Raw genomic sequence first — 12789 nt, 5'->3', positions numbered from 1 at the left:
GTTCTGGATCAGCTGCAGCTGTCTAATCCACTTTTTAGGAACCTGAATCGCTTTTGATCGGGTTCAAGTTCAAACTTTAAATTACACTGCTCAAAAAGGTAAATAAAATAAAATAATTAAACACATCCTTCATCAAAGTGGGTTAAAATGTCTGAAACGTCGATGTGCTCAGATAAGAAAGGGGAAAGGTTCTTCAGTTTCTGCTGCTTTGGTGTTGATACAGATAATATGTGCACTGTGGAGGCAACAATGAGAAGCAGAAGCATGGGGGCCATTCAGCATGGACCTCAGGGAGGATGGATGCAGAGGTGGTCCAGCTCCTCCAGGAGGTTTTCAATAAGCACCGTCTCAGCGGCCTAATGGAGACAGGCAGTGACTCTTAGAGAGGTGGACAGGGCTGTAGAAGGTTCAAAAGCCTTCAATAGGACCGGCATCTGATCCTTTTTGCTGGGAGGAACATGATGAGGACTGCCACACCCCTCCAAAATGACCTCTATGAGGCCACCGGTTGAAAGTCTAATCCAACGGTCCGTAGCAGACTAAGCGAGGCTGGCTGAAGGCCCTTTCCACTATAAACTTGATGCGTTGACCAGCAGTTGACCAACAGCCGCATGAAGACTTCTGTTGTCTAGTCACGTGTATGTTGTGGTCCTTCTGAGGCTGCCAGGTCAGTCCTCAGACTGTCCAGGGTGTCAGTAATGCCCCTGATACAGATCTAGGAGCATCTCCCACAACATGTCGTCTAATTCGGAGCATGCCTCCTGAATTTGAAATGCACGGTTTTGAGTTGCTTCAATGGAGGCTGACCATCTGGTGACCTGGTGCAGGGAGAACAACCAGGAGCTCAACGCTGTAAAAACAGTGGAGATGGTTGCGGACTTCAGGAAGAACTCAGCCCCGGGCCCCAATCACCCTCTGTGACTCCACCATGGACACTGTGGAGTCTTTCCACTTCCCAGGAACTATCATCTTCCAGGACCTAAAGTGGGAGCTGAACATCAACTCCCTCACCAAGGAAGCCCAGCAGAGGATGTACTTCCTGAAGAAGGCAGCTGATGAAATTCAACCTGCCCAGGACAATGATGGTGCTGTTCTACTCCTCCATCATTGAGTCCATCCTCACCTCCTCCATCACCGTCTGGTACGCTGGTGCCACCGCTAAGGACAAGGGCAGACTGCAGTGTGTTATCCGGTCTGCAGAGAAGGTGATTGGCTGCAATCTTCCATCTCTCCAGGACCTGTACGCCTCCAGGACTCTGAGGCGTGCAGGAAAGATTGTGGCTGATCCCTTGCACCCCAGTCACAGACTGTTTCAGTCACTTCCCTCTGGCAGGAGGCTGCGGTCCATCAGGACCACAACCTCACGCCACAAGAACAGTTTTTTCCCATCTGCTACCAGCCTTATGAACAAGGCCAAGAGACGCCTGTGACACTGGACACTGTCTCTCTCCCCCGCTCAGGACTTACAAGCTTCTGCGTTACATTAACGCACAGTTTACTGAGTGTGTATAGCTTCTGTATATATATCCATTTTATTTTATTGCATTTTTATTTTATTTTTTTGTCTGCACCATAAATACCAAGTCAAATTCCTTCTAAGTGCAAACCTACTTGATTCAACTTGATTCTGATTCTGATGACATTTTGTCAAGCTGCAGTTTACTTTTACATTTGTGGCGCCTTTAAATTCAGCCCATCTGCTGGTTGATCATTTTCATTCCTATCATATGATGGGTTTTTTTTTCACACATCATAAATTATTTGTTAAGACTAATTTGTGAACCATGGGACAACTCGGTCCTGATTTGACTAATCGGTCCTTCGATTTTTAAGATGACCCTGAGCTAATGTGGTCCAACCAGAGGTCAGCGATCTTTACAGTCCAGTAAGCCATTTATGTCGTTATTTCACTATATGAAATTTGTCCACAGAGGCAAAACCTACTCTAAAAAAGATAGCTTATCAACTTTTATGCATATTTAGGCAGTTAAAGAATCTGTGCCAAGATGCAGTAAAGAATTTGCTTCAAAACTTGAACTACATGCCAGAAAACTGGATGTTTGTTTTATGCTCTCACAAACAGAATAAACGTCTCACAAATAAAAAAACTTATCCAAAAAGAATTTTTTTAGCCTTGTCGAGTAATTTAATCCAAGTTTGACTCATCTGGGAACTGTGGTTTTCTTGAGCAAAACCCCATTGTTTTTGTTTGAAGAAGGAGCCAAGAGCAGACAGACTGGTAAGTGATTATTATATAAAAACTATATAATAATAATAAAAACATAAGCATAAGGAGTAAAACACAACTTAAGTAACATCAAGAAATATTCAAAATACATACACAAAAGGAAATCAAAACCTAAACAACTGGAAATTGTGACACGTCTTCGGTAACAGAAATGCCACCTTTAAAACAGCTCCGTTATGAGTTTTCAACAACAAAATAAAGACGTTTTTTAATCCCAAACTGTGTTTTTAAGACAGCTTTGGCCATTGTAGAAACGCAAGCCTTGCGGAGCCCCAAAAAACGGTGGAACAGCCCTTTACTGGAGCGCTCCGAGTCGGACACCAGCTTCACCGACGCACGGACCTGTAAGGACTGACGCCTCGGCGTTGAAGGTTCAATCTGGCTCCAATATTTCTGCCGCTCGCCGGAGGATGTAACGCTTATTTTTATTCCACCGTAGGGCGGAAAATAGCTTTCCACCCCTTCCCTCAGCTTTGCATGGATGTTACGGGTCGCTTCATGCCTTCCTCCAGTCTTGCTCCCTGTGTTTTCCTTCGTGCATATAGATGTATTCTGTGCCTCTCGTTTCCTCCTCCAGTAACGCATGCCCGTGTGCCGCCCGCCTCCCTGCGCTCTCAATAGATGGTGCAAGTCAAAATGTCCAAATCGCCCGTAGAGCCTCTGTCTGCTGTGGAAACCGGCTCCCAGTCGCATTACTTCCAGGTAAAACCCACTCACTGCAGCTCGGTCCTCCTCACGCAGCAGGTTGCGTGGAGAGACGGGAAGAGATCCGTCTCAGATGCTACTTGTTGTTCCGTTCCAGGCGTCGCGGTTTGGCAGCCAGTTACTTCTTCTTGTCCCTCTCCTCCTCATCCTCATCCTCATCCTCATCCCCATCCTTCAGTCAGAGCGCAAACTGATGCCGGGGCCACGGCAGGCTCAGACATGGTGGCTTTAATCCACCCACGCACAAGGGGGGGAAAAAAAGGACCAAACCTGCTGCTTTTGGTCCAAACTCACAGATCAGGCCTCTCTCTTTTTGCCTTCATCTTTTATTAATTATTTCAGTGCGTTTTGCTGCCACGCATCGTTTACGGGAGCGCACAGACGCCGAGCAGCAACACGATGGGGTTGCTTTTTTTTTTTTTTTTTTTTTTTTTTGTAGGTGTTGACTCGGATCGTGGCTCCAACTCCTCCAACCTGTAGCCCCGAAACCAAAGGCGCTTCGTGTGCTCCTCGGAGTAATCCTCTGCATCTTCGGCAAGAATGACCTAAAAAAAACAACAACAAAAAAACGCGATGCACCTCGACTGAGAAAGACACAAAAGAACCACAGAAGATGCAGGAAAATTCGCATTTTACAGACGGTAGAGCTTTTCAGTGCCGGTCCCAAGGTTGGATTGGGGCCCAGAGCAGAATCTGATTTTGGGCCCCAGCTCAGACCCATAACTTCTCAAGAATTATTCGGAAACTGTTACGTTTTGCATAAAATGTGTTCCCCATGCAGCTCACACAAGCCTTTTTATGCTGGTCGGTATTATTTTCCTTATGTCTTGGGACAGCTAAGGTTGTTATAATAATAATAATGATAATAATAATAATAACAAAAGGCAACTTTTGAGTAATTTGGTAGTATTCAACTAAAGTGTGATTTTTGTACAATTGTATGACTTTATATGTGCCATTTGTGTCTCACTTTGGAGTAATTTAGACTCAATAAGTATCCTAATTAATTTTGACATTTAGTTCCTTTGTGCACATGATGTGACCCCAGCGCACACACAAGCTGTAGAAATTATAAAATTCTTACAGTTGAACTATGACCTATAACCATTAGATTATGAAAATGTTCATATGTGTGATTACAAATGATACCTTAGATCATTTAAATTTCAATACAATGTAATAAGGTTTTGTTTTTTTAAATCACTACTCTGAAAACATCAGGGGTCCGTTCTTCGTACGTTGCTTAAAACATCCGAGATCAAATGAGACATCCAAGATGATTTCATCCGGCTAATCATGATCCGGCTAATTGGGTTCTTGGAACACACCTGTTGTTTATGATTAGTATGGCTGGATTGAGTTATCTGAGATAACTGCGCGTTCATGCGTTTGCTTAAAAGGGGAAATGTATCGATAGTAGAAACAATGATCAGCAACGCTGCTATTGGCTGTTCAGCATGGCCAAAGAACACCCACAGTTTTTCTCCAAGCAGAACAAGAGCTTTTAATGGAAGGTTATGATGAATTTGAGTCATTAATTAAAACACCTCAAAATCTGTTAAAGCCAGGAGAGAGGGCTGGCAAAAAACAGCAGACAAATTAATGTGTGAATACTGTCCATGGTAGATGTTTCTATCACTTTCTACAGTATTAATTTTTGCATTTTAATAATTTGATATTTACTTTGTTCTTTTATATCAGAGCCTCCACGGGACCCACTAGAACATGGGAACTAGTAAAAGTGAAATACAAGAATATTCTACAAAATGGTAGCCTTTAATTATTACACTTTATTTTAAAACGGCACTTGTTATGTCAAGAGATCCAAATTTCAGTGTCATTCCTTAGACACGGGAAGTAAAGGACGCATGCAAACTGGGAATTTTAACACAAAAAAAATCTTTATCCATAAAAAATAAAAATTTTCCTTTTCCAAGTCATACACAGTTTACACGGTAAAACTGTATTGCTCCGTGTCTAGATAATCCATCCATAGTTTTTTCTAATACAATATACGGCTCGACAGGAAGCAAGCCTTTCAAAGTAAACTAAACTTCACAATAAAATGGCCCGAACAAATCTTCTTACTGAATATGATAAAAATAAAAAGCAAACCATCATACAAATAACTTAAATATTTTAGATTTATGGCTCCAACACCACTTTTTCCTCTTTAAAAGCCACTGTTAAATGATGTGTTTGTCTGTTTATAACAGCCACCAAGAAAATCTCTCTACAATTACACTGTCGCGCTGCGCTAAAGGATCCTGTCTATTGCGCAATACGCAATTAATTTAAAAAACTCTGCAAATTATTCTTGCACCTTCCGCAACAGGTTGCTGTCGTAAAAATGGACATGGCTACGACAGACTTCCCATCTCCTCCGCTTATACAGCCGCGATCTAATCCTGTTTACATGAAATAAGCCTGCTCTCAAGCAGGCTTAAGCTGGCGCACATGTTGCTATGACAACAAGTGCAGGAAGTCTTTCGAAGAACCAAACGATCCAAGATCATGCCAAATCGTCAACAATGAAATCCTGCTAACTGAGTTAGCGACGTACGAAGAACGGACCCCAGGGCTAGACATTGTGTCTATTTATCTCTAATGGAAATCATTGGACATGATAACGCATCACTTCCTCCTGGCCCCACACCCCTTCATATGACAACACCATAATAAAACTATGGTTAGTACATTTATGAGACTTTGGTGATATACAGTGCTTTTATAACCAATCAGAATAAATTGTTTGCGTATTATATTTTAGGAATTGCTAAAGGGAAACAAATATAGATAGATGAAGCCTTGGCCCTGTCTTTCAGCAGCTAACCTTTTCTCTCTCCTAGACATATTGGCTGACAGCTATTCTATTGCTATTCTTCTAAATCAACCAGTCGGTCTAACAGGTTTCTTCCTGTGAAAGGTTTTTCTCCCCACTGTCGCTACATGCATGCTCGGTATGAAGAATTAAATAGGAGTGACTGTCCATTGTGGCGATATACTCATCCAGGAGGAGTGAAGGCTCCAATCTGTTGGGTTTCCATAGAGAGAAAACTTTTTAACCAATCCGTCTGTATGATTTGGTCAGCATGGCTTTATAAGGTGCATAAAGGTATTATGTGCTGTGACTATAAATAAACTGAATGAAGTTGAAATGCACATCTGTCTGTTTAACGCTCTTGTACTTAATGTTTCCTCACCTGTACTTGTATTTGTTTCCACACAGCTCCCCAGGAAGTTGCCTAAACGCAAGAGTCGCTTCAAACGCTCAGATGGCAGCACGTCCTCAGACACGACGTCCAGCTTCATCAAACGGCAGGTAGACGTTTCCTTTATGTCAGAACTGATTTCTGCATGTGTCTGACTGTCGGTGAGTGGTTATTAACAGCAAGAGGGAGCGAGTTTCTTCTATAAACACAGCGAAGGCCAGCTTGTGTGAGAACGTTTGAAGGGTTTTGTCCTGTGTTGAGACTAGTTATACGTTTACTTCAGAACAAAGCTAACACCGCGTAAGTCTCTGGTTGAGGATTAATTGTCTGGATTTGAAATGTCGGACGGTTTTCTGTTCATGCACACTGCTGATGCAGATGTTGCAGGTGCAGGCTGTGTCCAGTGGAGGGCAGCAGAGCGCTTGGAGAGGGAAGTGTGCGCCACTGAAATCCCAACACAGCAGAGAATTTGTAATTAGTCATTTCAGGTCAGACACTTTTGGAAGACTGATTGGGTTATTTAAGATCACTGCTGTGATTAAAATTATTTTTAAAAAGATTTCCCTCAGGCTGAAACTGTTGGATTGATTCAGAAGAAGTGTGTGTCCACGTCTTGCTTCTGAAGAAGCGTTTGAAATGAGCGTGTAAAGCAAAGGAAACTGCAGTTACAGTTACAAAGAGGGTAACGATTCAAGTTTAGACGTTTGACAACGAAAGAGGAAAAAAGTCAGGGCGTCGAAGGGTTTCAGCTGCGTATTGGAATCAGTAAAAATACCAATGGGTAAATTAGAAAACAGTCTTCAGTATGGTTTTATTTTAGTAAGAAAACTAGACTCTAAACAACTAGTGTAAGCCCAAACATTCTGTTTATTCTTCTTATTCTTTAGACTTAACAAGCAATTTATTTAAATAGGGTTATGTTGCATTCAGCTTCCTTTGGCCTCTTCCTCAGGTCTAGGGGTGTCCAAACTTTTCTTCACGTGGGCCAAAATTTTTAAGTCAAAAGTACTGGGGGGGGGCAAAAAATGCACTTTAAAAACAAACTAAAATTACCCAAACAGTATACTGTGATTTTAATTACACAAGTTAGTCAGATTTTCTGTAGAAAGGGTATGTGTGAATCGTTGTAAACCCAAAACTTAAAAAGGGTTTTTCACGTTTGCCTCATTAAAAGATTGTCATACAGTTTGCAAATTCTTTTTGACTCAATTGAAAAAAAAATTCAGCAACAGAAACAGCATTTGGGTCAGTCTTAAAAAAAAAACAAAACAAAAAAAAAACGCTTCCTGTATTTAGCCAAATTTTATAAATTAGATTTCAATGCAGGTTTTGATGCACCAAAGTCTGCATTTGAGTAAAAGTCATTGGACAGATGTGGTCTTATTTACTATAAAATTGAAGAGAATGTATAAAAAATTTGGTTAGTAAAAGACATACACTTTATGTTGTACATGACATTTTCAATTTGGAGATTTTTAACTAGTTTGTAATAATTTGGCCCTATTTAAAAGGAAAAAAGAGTCTTCATCTGCATCAAACCACTTTTGCCGGTGGACCAAATCAATCTTGAATTGCAGTTGGTGCACAAAATCGATCCAAGGGCCGCAAAATGGCCCCCGGGCCCCACTTTGGACACCCCTGCTCTAGTCACAGCTTCCCATCGGAACAGGAGTCCGATCTCTTCGTTGGGTGGATCCTCACTGTTTAAAATATCCTAGAACTATATAAGCACTGTTCAGATTCTGTAACAGCCAAGAAACTGTCCTTCTACCTTTTCATTGCTATACCCAAAGAAAGGATTATTTAACTCTCCACCTCGTTGCGTTCACAACACAAAACATTTAAAAGGAATGTAGGAGAATTCAATGTTTTCATATATTCAGAAACTGTGGCTGTGAAGTAAACATCCAGTAGCTAAAATGAATTTATTTTTTGTTTATAGGCGATTGACCAACCCAAAGCAGGGCATTAATCTGAAGCTACATAGTTTTCAATTTTCCTTTCAAGTTAAAAGTCTGAAAAGTTTAATGTGTGGACATATTCAGCCTCTTTTACTCCAAAACCTTTATAAAATCCTGTACTAAACACAGCACACCTGTGTGTAAGTTAATCTAAAAGCTCCTGCTCTTCCGTCAGAGCATTAGTGAGTATCATGAAGACCAAGGAACACAACAAACAGCTCGTGGATAAAGTTGTCAAGCGGTCAAAAGGTTAGGCCATAAAACAACAAATATATAAATCATCATCATAGCAATATACATTCGAATGAAAATTTTCCTCTGCGTTTATCTCATCCCTTACGGAGCAGTGGGCTGCTACTGTGTGGCGCCCCAGGAGCATTCTGGGGGCATAGGGACCCAGAGTAGCAGTCTGTGGGAGTCGAACCAGGAACTCCCAAGTACGCAAGCACCCTGCCGTCTAACCACTAGGCCACCACTAACCCTATCATAGTATCACAAGCTTCACAGCTACGCACTGTTTTATGAAGATCTCTCACATAAAATAATAATTCAAGGTCGCTAATGTGCCGTGACACATAAAAGTTTCTATTATGCTATAATATTAGTTTTTCCAACATTAAGTTTTTGGAAAGGAGGAATAATAAAGGATTCTTACATATGATTATGGATAGAGGCCAACAGGCTGTAGCCTTGCCTGGGCAGACACAGCTGAAGATAAATGATAAATTCAGCTCTACACCAGGCTCTGCACGCCTCACCGTGAGTTAAAAGTGATTATTAAATCAACTGCAGCATAAGCTGAAACCACAATACAAGATTTTATTTTCAAGATTTCTCTCTCTCTTACACACACACACACACACGGATGACAAAACAAGTGAGCGATACCTGGATTTTTAGTATTATATGGTAGATTACCAAGAGCCTCATTAAATACAACCAAACAATTCGGATGTTGCACATAAATGGGGCTTGATTTATTTATTTATTCAGTTTGATGATGATCGGTTGACTTTAGTCTGTTGTGTTCACATCTCTTGCCTTCAGAGGTTGTGTGTGAGGAGAAGCAGATGTGTTCACATGAAGGACGTGGGAAGCCTTAAATGTCTCCACCACCAGATCTATAGAAGCATTAAAGGAGCTGCTTTACTGCGCTCTTTTCAGCCAACTATACATGTTTCATCCCCAAAGAGAAATCCCAACCCTAAATAAGGGAAATAACAACGCATCATCAGAAAAAAGCTATAAAATATCAGCCGTCAGCCTCTGTTTATGGATGTGTGTGGTTGATTCTTTATTGTGGTTGTTTCAGTTGCTTTTTGTCCTGCCGTTATGTTTGTAGCAAGTTCTGTTCAGACTCTTTAAATGAAGTAATAGATTCAAACAAGCATTTCAGGAAATATCCGGTGATTTATGCTGGGTTTTTTTTTCCTCCATTCAACTTACTTTTTATTTGTAAGCACATTCCACATTATGTTGACACGGTGAGGCGTAATACCGGACTGAAATTAAGTGAAAAGGCAGCAAAAATATGTAGAAAACCTCGAAAGACCTTCAGAAAGCCTGGAGAACTGTTCATGAAACCGCAGGAAGAGAGATTACAAGGAAGATCTGCTCAGATGTTTTTAGAGATTAGGGTTCATTTGAAAGTTTTGCACAACACTTGAGTTGCACAGAATTATCCCCCGAATGTCAATAAAAGCTTATCTTCTGATTGCAAAGCTAAACGCACCCAGAACCAGATTTCGTAGTTAAAACGTACCCATTAACACCTCCCTGAAGTTATTTTAGAGACGAAAATTGCGAATACTTTTTTTTTTCTGAGATTGAATGATCAGCAGAAACGGAGTTAAAAAAAAAAAAACTCAATTTCATACAAGACCCCGTTATTATTGTTATAGGGCATGTGGAGCTGTGTAACAATGAAGTGTCGGGTAGAATAGGAAAAAATGCTGAGCGGGCATTTTCTTCACCAGGGGGGGCATTAGTTATCCCGATTTGAGGGGGAGCTTAATGAAAATCTCCAGATTTCCAGGGAATGTCGTGCATCTTAAAATATTCATGGTGCTCGTTTTGAAGGCCGGTGTGAGGATGACGGGTGGGTTCAGTGTTCAAGCCAAGCACCTCCGGTCTCTTTTCAATCATTACCTCCACACACAAACGCGCACAGGCGCCCACACCACCTCCTGCTCCCACTGACGAAGCCTTTCACACAGAGGGAGTAAAATCCACACACAGAGCAGATAGTTTCTTGCCTGTGATAGGGGTGGGGTGTGACTATGGAGGAGCAGCGGAGTATGACTCATTTCTGCAGCAGGGCTACTGTATGGATACATGCGTTTAGATGTAGGACATGAGCGGGAGGAGGAATCTTGAGGGAGACATCGATTTCAAAAACAGCAGCTTCATCCGTTCCTTTCGCTCGGGCCGCCGCACGTTCAGTCGGACCTAATAAGTGAGAGTGATGTAAATTTGAGGAGGTGGGTTTTATCGAGTGACGCAAATGCCGCGTTGGTTGTTGTGATGTGATGTGAGGATGTGGGGTAAGAATAGAAAAAGAAGGTGTTGCCAGTTTCTGCTCCAGTGCAGGTTGTCCCTTTTTTAGGGAATGGGACACAGCGTAGGCCGTCTGCATACAGCAGGTAATAAATGCAGAGGGAGGGACCGGCGGCAGCAGCCTCGCCACGTTAGCTGAGTAAGTATGAAGTATTCCTGTCAAAGATTCCTGTGTTGTCTTCCATCACCTGGTCTCCCTGCTCCCCCCCCCCCCCCCCTCCAGTGGGGGCTTTTGTTTCCCTCTTGCCTGCACCTGTTTTGCTGTCTGGTTGCGATCAGCCTGCATGCACTCTGCACAGTTCGTGGCAGAATGTGTTTTTGATCGATTTTTACATGCGAGCGCGCCTGATACTAACGGAACGATTTATTGCACGGCGTTCACGAGACCCACGGCTTGTCTACACAAAACCTGATGGTTTCGTTTTTTTTGTTTGTTTGTTTTTTTTCCCGGTTAGTGAATTTTTGGAACGCGACAAATCTGATTGTGTTTTACTCGCTTATCATAAAGGTTGCGTAACCTGCAACCTTTGCGTGACTGGGGGAATTATTTCTGCAGGATCATGCCGTTCATTGGCGTAACCTCTCTGTGGTTAATCATATCATAACATTTCTACATTTTAATCCGCTAACTTCCATGACTGCAGCAGACGTTTGAGCTCTGGTTTTCACTGCTGTGGGACTATAGAGATAACAGTCACACTGTTGATCTTGAGTGACAGACTAACCAACTATTGTGTGGCATGTATTGTATTTAGCCCCCATTACTCTGATGCTCCTAAATAAATAATGAGCGGCGCAACTAGCGCCATTCAGTATATGAAAATGGGAAAAATACAGCCTAAATTGCAAACCTACAGAGCTGTCGATCTAAACTGAGAAGCTGGCCAAGGAGGGCGTTGATAAAAGAAGCAGTCAAAAGGCCAGTGGTAACTCTGGATGAGCTGCAACATCCACAGCTCAGGTGGTGGATTCGGCCACCAGGACAGTTAGTGTTAGTAGTAGTCATTCCCTTTTGGAAGAGGAGCGAAAAGGAAGCTGCCAGAAGACGCCATGTGGGGCAAACAGCATCGATGTGAAAGAACATGCTCTGGTCAAATGAAACCAGAGTAACTTTTTGGCCAAAAGATTACATGTTGCAGAAAACTAACATTACACATCCCCAACAAGCCGCACAATAAACGCGGTGGTGGTTGCGTGATGCTATGGGATTCCTTTTCTTCAACAGGGACAGGGAAACCAGGAACAGTTGTTAGGAAGAGGGGTGGAGCTAAATAGAGGGAATCCGGGAGGAAAACCTGTTAGAAGCTGCAAACAAGCTGAGAGAAGGTTAACCTTCTGGCAGAACAAGGAGCCTAAATACGCAAAGCATATCTATGTGCTGGACTTGCCTAGTCAGACTCCAGACTAAATCCAGTTGAGAATCGGTGGCGAGACTCAAACGTTGTTGTTCACAGATGCTCTTCAGCTGATTTTGACCGAGTTTGAGTTTGTTTGCAAAGAGCAGTAGGCTTTGTCTCCCGTAGAACCCGCCTTTTGTAATTATTTTTTTTTAAAAAGACATAACTTTGTGTTGGATGTACCACATAAAATCCGTGGGATTGTAATGTGACACAATGAGAACCAATTTAAGAGTCATGAATACTGTCTATTAAGTGCAGCAGAAACAGTGAAAAGTTGGCCTGAATCAGCGAATAATACAGGGATTGTTTTTTCTTGTCACAACACACACCATATTGATGTGAACTGTGAACTGTTCAGTTAAAGTGTCTTATCTCTCCAGAGCTTCTGGGTTAGGCTACTTGATTTCCCATTGCCCTACTGGTAGAGTATACGTTTTCACTCTTGGTGGATGTTGTTTCCTATTTTCCTAAGTTATCAAAATTTCCTTTCAAGTTGTGATCACTTGAAAATATTGTGAGTCCAAATAACAATTATGATTTTGAGGAGCTAAACATGTTAAATTAGGGGAAAAATAGGTCAGACTTCTGGGCTGAGTCAGCCTCTTCAAGCATTCTGCATGCTGAGGTGAGTAAATCTTCATCAGCGCAGATAGAGTGTCAGTATTGATAAAGAAAGCTATTAGTGGAAAATCGCATTGACATCCGTG

General features: G+C 41.9%; 1 protein-coding gene across 1 annotated transcript in view; it reads left to right on the top strand.

Annotated features, from left to right (window-relative positions):
- Nucleotides 1-2861: 2861 nt before the first annotated feature.
- cacnb3a (calcium channel, voltage-dependent, beta 3a) overlaps nt 2862-12789 on the top strand; it is a 28959-nt gene continuing 19031 nt past the window's right edge. Inside the window, exons 1-2 of the mRNA XM_012865955.3 lie at nt 2862-2950; nt 6183-6275. Coding sequence (XP_012721409.2) covers nt 2870-2950; nt 6183-6275 — 174 coding nt within the window. The 5' untranslated portion in view covers nt 2862-2869. The remainder of the gene's footprint in view (nt 2951-6182; nt 6276-12789) is intronic.

The sequence above is a fragment of the Fundulus heteroclitus genome, chromosome 1, assembly GCF_011125445.2.
Source record: "Fundulus heteroclitus isolate FHET01 chromosome 1, MU-UCD_Fhet_4.1, whole genome shotgun sequence".
Taxonomy (NCBI): Eukaryota; Metazoa; Chordata; class Actinopteri; order Cyprinodontiformes; family Fundulidae; genus Fundulus; species Fundulus heteroclitus.
This window is presented reverse-complemented; position numbering and strand designations above follow the sequence as displayed.